General features: G+C 34.4%; 1 protein-coding gene across 1 annotated transcript in view; it reads right to left on the bottom strand.

Annotated features, from left to right (window-relative positions):
• Window positions 1–2,797: 2,797 nt before the first annotated feature.
• Window positions 2,798–10,517, bottom strand: part of LOC104078291 (pre-mRNA-splicing factor CWC22 homolog) — a gene marked incomplete at its 3' end in the record, with an annotated part of 12,627 nt that continues 4,907 nt past the window's right edge. The window contains exons 5-13 of the mRNA XM_009579860.1: window positions 10,328–10,456; window positions 7,850–8,018; window positions 7,414–7,467; window positions 6,354–6,489; window positions 6,059–6,265; window positions 5,876–5,938; window positions 5,425–5,520; window positions 4,086–4,167; window positions 2,798–2,858 (exon numbers count right to left, since the gene is read on the bottom strand). Of these exons, the coding sequence (XP_009578155.1) occupies window positions 2,798–2,858; window positions 4,086–4,167; window positions 5,425–5,520; window positions 5,876–5,938; window positions 6,059–6,265; window positions 6,354–6,489; window positions 7,414–7,467; window positions 7,850–8,018; window positions 10,328–10,456 (997 nt within the window). The remainder of the gene's footprint in view (window positions 2,859–4,085; window positions 4,168–5,424; window positions 5,521–5,875; window positions 5,939–6,058; window positions 6,266–6,353; window positions 6,490–7,413; window positions 7,468–7,849; window positions 8,019–10,327; window positions 10,457–10,517) is intronic.

Raw genomic sequence — 10,517 nt, 5'->3', positions numbered from 1 at the left:
ATCCTGTGGTTTGTTTCGATAATGAAGGCAGTAGGAATCAATTCACTAAAGGCTTCAGCCAGAAAATATTAACTTGAAAGAATAAAAAATTATTTTCCTTGTTTAGAAACTGGCAGTTAATTCAACCAAAAATTCCTGCTGAGTGCATTCGGTTTTTTATCCACATGGACAGACTCAAGCCCCATAAATCCTTCAATAATTTTATTGTCTGTATCTGGTTGTTTTTTCTGCCCTCACACTGATCAGGAAACCTCGTTTGTTTTTCTTTTTGCCCCCATAAACACTCCTTATGAGCTGTAAGTCTATGAGCAAGTCAAAGCTCTCAACATCTTTGATTAAGGGGAGGTGAAAAGTAATTATGATTATTAGGGAAAAAAAGAAATCAGCGCAAAAAAGATGCCTCGTGTTAAGAAGATGCAGTTTTACAGCAGTTTTGAACCTTGAATTGCAGTAACTCCTACAACTAGTACTGAATCATAAGTTGATACTAATTTATTTTTATCTCTTTAGATAGATATATACTTGCACATACACACACAAAATGCCAAAAATAATACTTTTGCATTTATTTTAAAAGCATCTCATTCATAGCAATTACAGCTGAATCGTAACTACATCACCTCAGATTCTTCTTTTTTTTAAGAGGGCAGTGTGCTAACCCAAACAAATTATCTAATTACCACAAACTAATATTCAAATACATAAATTCTTATTCCTCTAAATGTAGTATTTTAATACTAAGAACTGTGATGCTTAGTGTATTTTACATTTTCCAAAGCACAAAGTGATAAGAAAGGATCTGTTGAAACGAGATGTTAAGGGAACGAAGTGATATTGTCTAGAGACTTGACCAGACAGCTAGTGGGATATCATATTTTGTCTCCTCCAACCATTTGATCTCCAAAGAGACATGAAAGTCAGTGGAAACATTTCAGAGATTATAGTGCTGCTGGTCACAAAGCTACTGTACTCTAAATTAGTTAGCATTGTATTTAATTGATTCCCAACAGTTCCATATATATTCAATTTACCCACACTTTCTTAAATCTCAAAACTAGACCTGGGAGTTGCTCTGAGAGCTTTCCTACAAAATTAGAAGGAACAACTTTTGTGTTTGCAGTGCAGCAGGAAAAAAAAAAAGTGTTTGCACATTTATTTTTGCATACGGTAACATTCATGTATTTTTAATTTGTGACTGATAGGGGAAATATAAAGTTTCTCAAAGCTGAGACAAAATAAAGCCCTTCACAGTATTATATAATATAAAAAGACTCATATTCAGTAAATTAGCATCCCATAAAGTATATGAAAAGTAACACCTTAAATTCATCTGTGTATATCTGGTTATTCTCATTTGCAGCAAGCAAAGGATTCAAAGAACGCAAAAGAAAATAACCTGGCAGCAAATATTAAGTCAAATCTCAAAAATACCAAATAAAGTGTGAAAGAAAATCTACTTTTTTGAATGCACCTAAGATTCTGACCAATGCGTTGGTTTTTGGTGTTGGGTTTTCTCCTTCCCCCATTAAATGTATTTTTTCTGAGTAGATCTTGCCCGCAGAATAGTTAGTAGTTGACAGAGACTAAAATGGTATTAAATACCAACAGTTGAGTAATTCTCTGAGCAGTTACCTAACAAGCATTGTTACTCAAGTTATATCTCCATTGTACGATCTGTCATGTATATGCTAGATTGTTCTCTCTGTTCTTTATAGCTAAATTGATTTGCTAGAAAACAGGACTTTTTTCTCTTTAGAATTCTTCAAGTTATGCTTTTCTGAGAATCATAATCCTATGCATGCTTAGTATTGCATTTCATGCAGAGAATTGAAGAATTAGATAAGAAAATACACAATCATCTGAATTTTTAGTTTACTTTCATGTAAATTGCTTAGTAACAAAATACTACAAGAACTGAAAAAATAATAGGCAAACCAATTTCTGATTACTAGATTAAACCAAGTTTTCAAAGAACACCTAACTGTACCCAGATCCCCACCTACTAGTTACTATTATACTAATAAGGTTAATTCTACACACATTGTTTCAAATAAAACAGAACAGTGATAATTAAAGCCACAAGAAAATTAACAGCTCTCAAGTGCAACTCTCATGATGATAGCTTACAGCTGACTGAAAAGCTGTTTATATAATTAGATTGGTATTTATATCCTACCAGGATCTAGTATAAGTACTAGCTGAAAGACAGTTTCCTTTACTTGAAAACATACCAATTGTATTGATCTTACAGTGCCCGAAGACAAAACAGATTTTTTCTGATGATCTCCAAGATTACAACAAAGCAATCACACTCGCAACTTCTTTAATTCAGTACACTACTATTCCAAGAGGACTGTGAAAGCAACAAAACAATGCATTCTTTTACCACTAGGCTAAATTTCAAGCCCCACTGATAAAGTCTACAGCTGCCTGCAAGTATGATCTTCAACTCCCAAGTTCTTTCAGAGACAGAGCTCTGAGAATGACTCCCATGCTACAGTACTTCTGTCATAGGATAAGTGTTTCAACAGTCCAACCAACAGGCTATGAGCAAGTATTTGGACTGCTTGACAGAAAGGAGCAACTGCATAAGACAAATGTCTCATGAAATATCTGTCAGCCTATTTGCTCTAAAGGTTGTAAGACTCATTTTAAGGAACAACAGCTACAAGGAATCACTCTCATTCGTCTGCTATACAAACTAGGTCCCAGGACAAGAGTAAGGATTCTAGATACTACCATAGTACTATTTCTTAATAACGTTAATAACAAAAAAAGAATAAGAAGCAAGACTTACAGTCTGACTTTCAGGAAAGTCCATCTTCAGCAATTTGTGAGCACATTCTTCAAAGTCTAAGCTGCAATAATTGAAAAAATACTTCTTATTATCTGTGCAATATACGCTACGCCAAAAACATTTCAGAATTATATTGATTCTTGGTGCTGAAACTTCAACTGTTTTGAAATAAAGTATCTCATTAACATTCAGAAAGCTGTTTGTTTTGTTGGGTTTTGTTGTTGTTGTGGGTTTTTTCAATAAACCTTTAGTATTTCATGAGTTTATAACTGAAAATTAATCCAAAGTCATTACATTTGCAGACAATCTGAAAACATTATTACTGTTACATCATCTTACAGAACTTAGCGAAACACAAACATGCGAGCTCATTTTGCACATCCTGAAAAACACTAAAATGCAAGCACTGTACATAAGCTCCAAAACTAGTACATTCCACACTCTCCTCTTCGCACTCCCATTCTTGCATATTGAAAGCCTTTAGCTACCAGTAAGTACCTCCCCCCACCCAAGTATAAGATGAACAAACTTAAGTATGGCAAGAAAGTATTCAACAGTAACTTTGAGAAATATAAGAGCCTTTCCAACATTTCAGTATGGTATTAATTCATATGTCTAATGATTAATACCACAACTACATTACCTCACTCCTCATGCAGACCTGCAGAATATTGTGGGCCATGCGTACTTTTAATAATGGAATTGAGTGGCATGCAACAAGTTAATCTCTCCTTTCACCCAGGCAACACAGGAGTTATACCACCACATTTTGATTATTTGTGCCATGTACTGCAAGGGGATTTCATTTTCAAGATGAATACAAATACAATACACTTCAAGGTTGGTATCTGTATACTTATTTTCCAAACAATGCAGATGGCAACAGGCCTAAAGAGTACCATGCCGCAGAACTCCTTACTCTCAGAAGTGGAGAAACTCTACAGCATCTCGACTTTAAGTATGTCACACATTTTTTTCACAAATTCTTAAGAAGCTGTATAATCGGAAGATCACTGTTCATTCAGAAAATTTGATTACAGAAATCCTCACAGAAGAGTACCAGTGCATTACTCAAACATTTTGAAACAAACAGGATTTATCTTAGAATGAGAGTTTGGGTACCCATTTGTCAAAAGTCTGCTTTATACAATTAGGTCAGGCTCCATAAACAACACTTCCCTGCACACTTTAACTGCACACTAAAAAAGGATTTAAGAAGAAAGAGAATTCCAGTTCACCCATTTCAAAAGAACTACACTCATAGGTATACAAATAATATTACATTTACCTTGACTGAATAGCAAGATAAATTGTACGACGGAAGGAGACCAGGTTAATTTCTGTTTTGTCATGGACAGTAACTTTCTGACCTGGGAAAGAAAAACATAGTTTCATAAAGAGCAAAACATTAAGGCAGATACATGTAATCTCTTAGAACAGCTCTATTTACTATTTACTAAGTCTGTAGCACACTATGGAATAGTTTTTCCAGAAATATTTAGGACTGTCTAGCAGATTTTATTTATTTATTTATTTATTTTTACAGAGAAGGAAAAAAATAGTATTTGTCTCATCTGTAACTAACAGGTAAATATTTAGAGATATAGTTTTAAGAGGATAACTCCCCTTTTAAAGACCTTTCACATGACTTAGCCACTGCAACCTCTGGCTTTAACATTTCTTGTCTACATTATTAGCAAGGTATTTTCTGCATAATTTAACTATACAATGCTTTATGTAGCATCCCTGATTTTAACAGGAGATTCTTTGTTTCTGGTACGTGTAGGATCTACGTTACAGCATTCTGCAAAGTTCTGTTTTGTCCTGGAGCAAGTGTAGAAAAATCCATTCCGAATCACAACCATTCTGGGAACAGCTTCATTCATAAGGTATTCGCTATTCTTTCATTCTTTTAAAGTTTGGTAATGGCATAAATTATGAAAAGTTATGTGAATTCTCATACTTTTCATCAGCCTGGAAGTTCTGCTCTTTTGTGAAATACTCTAGCAAACTGATGAGGAAATCCATTCCTGGTATTCTACAAGAAGAGGACTTGGCTGGCTTTTCAATTACTCACACAGTCTGCACAAACATTTCAGTCATGCTTATCCACTAATTTTTCTCCTGGGAATTAAATACATTCTTTGAAAATGCGTAAACACTGACTGCTTCCACTAAAGATCAAGAAAGGGGGCTGAACTGAACTAAGAAGTGAGATATAGAGGATGTAAATACAGTTGTAAGAAAACCCATTCTGATTTTGAAAGTGACTTAAAAATACGTTAGAGCACTAGAAAGTGTCCAGAAAGGTTATCTTTGCTAGTTTTAAATAACAAATGTGAAAACACTTCCTTTTTAATGTCTTATGTTTGCAAGGCTTTTCTCACATGAAACTGATATGGTCAAGAACAATCAGGCAAAGTTGCTTTTAATTTTCTGCCTGTGCTGAATGCTTCCTTTTAGGCCATTACTTTTATACTATTTGCTAGTAAACACTTCGATCTGAGAATAATTTAAGATAAAAACATCCCTTCACATTTGAACATTCTTAGTTTCGCAAAATGTGTAACAAGTTAAGCTTTTCTTTGCTGTTTCATCTACAGCCAAGGTGCCAGTCATACACTTACCATCTTCATCCTCCTCTTCATCTTCTTCTTCATCTTCCTCACTACTTCCAGCCTCTTGATCTGCTTCAGATTCACTGTCACCTTCATCAAGAATTTCTGAAAGAGCAGCATCCCAGATTAACGGAATACAGACCACAGTAGTTTCATTACCAAAAAAACTTGATCCAACACTTAAGAATGAAAGGGTGTCTCAGGTGGAGAATGTGGCAGAGCCAAAAAAATAGGTATGTCATAACTGAATGAAAACATAGCTGGAGAAACAACACGGAAGAAAATAGCACGAATACATTGAAAAGGTCTGTGATGAACTGAAAGTCATCTGGAACACAAATATCACCCACTGTTAAATAGTAAAGGTTGGTAACAATAATTGGATAAGTAAACGCCCTGTAAATAGGTGTGTAAATATATAAATATTATATATAAAACTTGTATACACACACACCCTTACCTTTCTTCAGCGTTTTGTATTTCTCTTCATTTTCCATAAAGTTCGGATCCATCTTGAAAACATCTTTAGAATAAAAGAAAATCTTTATTTAAAATACAAAATGAAGAAAACAATGAATATTCAGTCTTAAATTTGTTTTCATGGGGAATGCAGTCATACAATTATCTTCCGTTTCTAACTTACTAAGAACATCCTCTGGGTTGTAGTCATCTTCTAATGGCAACATATGAGTAAACTGATCCTCCTCTTCCACTAGATCTAACCCCTCTGGAATGATTGGATGATCCTTGAAGCCATCCTTCCGTACAGCAAACATGACTTCTATCATATACTGAACACGCATGTCAATTTTAGATTCATGCAAAATGTGTCGAAGACGGTCAAAGATTGCTTTGGAAAAAAGACAGAAATGTAAATATGATGAGGATTTACTAATACAAACACCAAAAAGACAAGTGTTCTGGCTAGTTATACTTACCATTAATACCTCTAGGAGAAACTTCTGTTAATTTGAGCCCACTCTCTTTAATAAATCCAATTGCTACTTCAATACTGTCATCAGTAGGCCTTTCAAGAAGCAAGGTGAGCATTTCCAAACATAAAACCTCATGAGCCTATGGAAAGAGTATCAGTAAAGAATTAGGATGTACAGTGTTACACTATTATTACAGTGATTTACTTGACGGAGCAGTCCAACCTTTGAGGATGCCACAACACACTTGTTTAATAACACACACAAGGCAACAGTAGTGGGACAAAGCTAATTAAGAGGAAGTCAAAATTTCAAACACAATTTTACCACCTGTGTTTACACCAACTTCGTAGTGAATGTGACTATGCTATTGAAATGAACAAGCAAGCAATGAAAAACATTTTGCCATTAAGAAAAAAAATAGAATGGATTTCCAAGAAGCAAACAAAACAGCACTTACATTACAGAAACTAGTTCTAAGTGCATTGCATCTATAATTAAATCAGGTCTTCCAGGATCAGGCATATAAGCAAATGGCACGTCTTGGATTAGTTTCCTCTTTACCAAAATGCTTTATATTCCCAATGCATTCCTGAAACACTGCTTCTTGCCAATATTTAAAATTGGAGTATCCCGATTTCTAACACATAAAAAAGTGGCACAGAGCTGGATACAAATTTGATTAGATGCAACTGAGACTAGTTCTGCCTACACAGATGTTTAAGTCAGATGACAGTGTTGCAAGAAAACTCTGTAAGATCTGTGGGATAGAGCCTCAGATGAAGCTTGCTTTGCGTCAAGATTTGTCTGAATACTAGCCCAAACATATTTACGAAGTCTGGGGAAGCTCTGGAGTGTGTGTGTGATGATAACTGCATAGGCTGTTACCAAAGTCTTTTCTAAAAAGGTCCTAAAAACTTACAGCAGGCATTAAAAGGAAATCTGAACTCAGATTTTCAGTAACCTTTAGAACAGGGAGAGCATCTTCACTTAAGCTACTGCTGTCTTGAAACTAAAGAAATAGCCATATAGGGTTCAGATTGAGTAGAAACATGAAGTAACATACCACGTTCTGATTCATCAAATGCGCAACAAACTTTGAAGATGTTAGACAGAGTTGCTGCAAAAGAAATAAAATAGGAAATTTTAACACATCTTATATGGAAGAAAAAAAAATTACTTACTAAGATTTGTGCATCTCACAATAAAATTAAGTCATGAAACTAACTATTTTGGGATACTGATAGTTGTTCACAATTAGGATTGTACACTCCCCCAAAAAAAAAAAAGAAAAAAGAAAAACTATCACAGTACCAACCCAGAATAGGTTGTCAAGCTTTCATGATACTGTAATATTACTATACTTAATGTACTAATGATAGGTCCCGACCCACAAGTCTTGGTTGTGTTCCTTTGAAGTATGTAATTTGAACACGCTTGATACAAGGTTAACACAGCAGAATTACAAGTTTCAGCATGTTGCTTCTTCCCATTTTACATACCTTATCATTTCTGCGATATCCTTTGCGAAAATTTAGTATCAATCTCTTGAGAATCAATTCACCAATATTTGGAAACTTTGAATTAATAATTGCCACAAGAGCTGCATAAACATGGGTAAAAATTGGAGAGGCACTCTGAGCTTGCAAAATGGATCTAGACAGCAATCCCCTGTAAAAATACATAAGTGTAAGATTTTTTTGGTAATAAAACATTTTATGTTTTTATTCAGCACGTATCACATAAAATAGTATTGTACAGTTGGAATAGTTAGAAGATATCAGATGGTCATTTTCAAACCGTTGTTTATTATGCCATAAATGGAGTTTTGCAAAATGCGTTGCCCAAATGTGTCTGAGATGAGAAATTATTAAACTGATAACTTATATTTCATTAAATATTGTTTCTATCAGAACTACATTTGAAAGCGATAAGCATGTAAAAAGTCTTAATCTTGTATCCTGCAATTATCCCTTTTTAACCTCAACACAGGCTCTTCTTAGCTTTGAAATTTGTATGATTGTGCTGTTTCTTTTCCTCAGTTAAAAAAACAAAATCCTGTTTGTGACAGAAAAAATATCTGCTCTGCAACTATTTACGAAAAACACAAAATTGTGTTCCAGTATAACAACTTAAACAAGCAAAAAAATTTCTAAGATATAAAAATTATATTTCCACAAAAGGTCCCTAACAATAAATATCTACTTAAGAGTAACAAAACTGAATGTTCAGTAAAACCAGAATGGGCAAAGTAATGCTTTTCAGTGCTTTTCTCAAATGAAACTGCGTATTTTCAACATAATAATTGTTTTGGAACCGAGAACCGATTATAAAAGACTACTATTTAGAGCCTAAATGAATGTAAACACAGGCTCATGAGATAATAGTTCTTTTATTGTACTAACGGTCTCTCTTACATTTATATCAAGACTAAAGTCTGAAAAGAATCGAGACTTTTTTTCCCCCTCTCAGTTTTGCTTTTTCTAACGCTTTAGCACATAGAATTTGACTTTTGCTGTATCACTCCATTACAAATAGGTGAGGGAAAAAAAAAGCCCTCCAAACATGAATCTTCCAAGTGTACACTGGTATACAGCTCCATCTTCTCTGTGGTCTATTGAAATCTTCCAAAAAACCTCCTATATGGTACTAAATACAAACTGCAGAAGGACCTTAATTCCTACTTACTTTGGAGTTGACAAATGGAATAGAATTCATTTCATACTAGTGCACAGAAACAGAGTATTTCATTTTGAAACTATTAGTTACTTATCGCTTACAAACTGGAACTGGTCTGGTTCAGATCCTACTTACCCTCTAGGTAGAAAACTCAGAAAAGCACTTTACAGCTAGGTAAAACTTCATGTCACTACTTTTATATGCACCTTTGTGCAAATCTGGAAGTCAAGATTAACTGTAAGAAGGGAAATTATATCATTTTCCATCTACATTATTTGGAAATTTATAAGTTTATAAGCCACACGCAAAAACTTCCACAGACAAGTTTATTCTAAAAAACATTCAGTAAGCTCATTTTTAAACTAAAATACTACTGCTTGTATGAAAATTAAGTTTTGGGGATATGAAATGCAGGCAAGTAAAAAGCAGTTCTACAATAGACCGTTTGAGATTTCATTGTTACTTTTAACAGAAATCACATTTAGGAACTACTTGCTCACCCTCTAGATTTTACTTAATTCTCTTCTGTTATGTTTATGCTATCTGCAGGATTCTGATCTTCCCATCAGGTATGATATACATGAAAGTAACGCATTCCTTAGCTATAACCTCCTCAAATAACAGTGATTAAGTTGTGACAGAAAAAGTGTTGCTATCTGTTTGAAATGTAACAGAAGTATTTCTGGATATTTTGTTCAGAGGGGTTTTTTGTTGGTGGTGGTTCGGTTTTGTTTGTTCAAATGGGAGCCAATCCAAGAAACCCATACTCCTTTAGACTAGCATATTTAACCTCTATTGACATCAAAATTAAAGCAAGGAGAGTCATCATACAGTACTTGCACAGTCACCATGACTTAGTACTGAGCTCAAATAGCATAATAATCTTTTCTCTACCTTACAACAATAAACAGTCCAGCCAGATAACTGTAGTAAAGCTTGTTTTGCTAAATACTGGCTACAAATATTATCTGTCTCACAGAAAAAATCCCGGAATACAAAAGTAAATAGAGAGAGACACCTGTAATTGCAAGTCATTCAAGTAAAATGCATAGGTAAAACCTTTAAGAAAAGGAAACATATACCATCTGTTGCACTGTTATTCCTTCAAGCATACAATCCCTTTCCCGCCAGCCCCTTCCCCAAGTAGGGGACGACTCTGCATAGGACAATATAGCCTAAGGTTAACTCTAAAATCTGACTAGCATCCATACGCTACACATAGCATACATAGTGATGTACACATGAACTGTATACATATTAGCAGAAAAGCAAAAGAATTGTTTTAAAATACTAAGACTTACCTTCCCCGAACAATATTTTCCTGAAGGAGCTCATGAATGATATTTTCTATATTAGAAACGTTCACTTTATTGACAAGACCATTGATCGACTTCTTCAAGGCTTCCCAACTCATCCTCTGATATGCCAAGCTATTACAAAGGTATGACAAATTATTAATTCATAAATTTGAGGTAGCACCGAGTGAATTTT

The sequence above is a fragment of the Fulmarus glacialis genome, unplaced genomic scaffold (assembly GCF_000690835.1).
Source record: "Fulmarus glacialis isolate BGI_N327 unplaced genomic scaffold, ASM69083v1 scaffold27766, whole genome shotgun sequence".
NCBI classification, from domain to species: domain Eukaryota; kingdom Metazoa; phylum Chordata; class Aves; order Procellariiformes; family Procellariidae; genus Fulmarus; species Fulmarus glacialis.
This window is presented reverse-complemented; position numbering and strand designations above follow the sequence as displayed.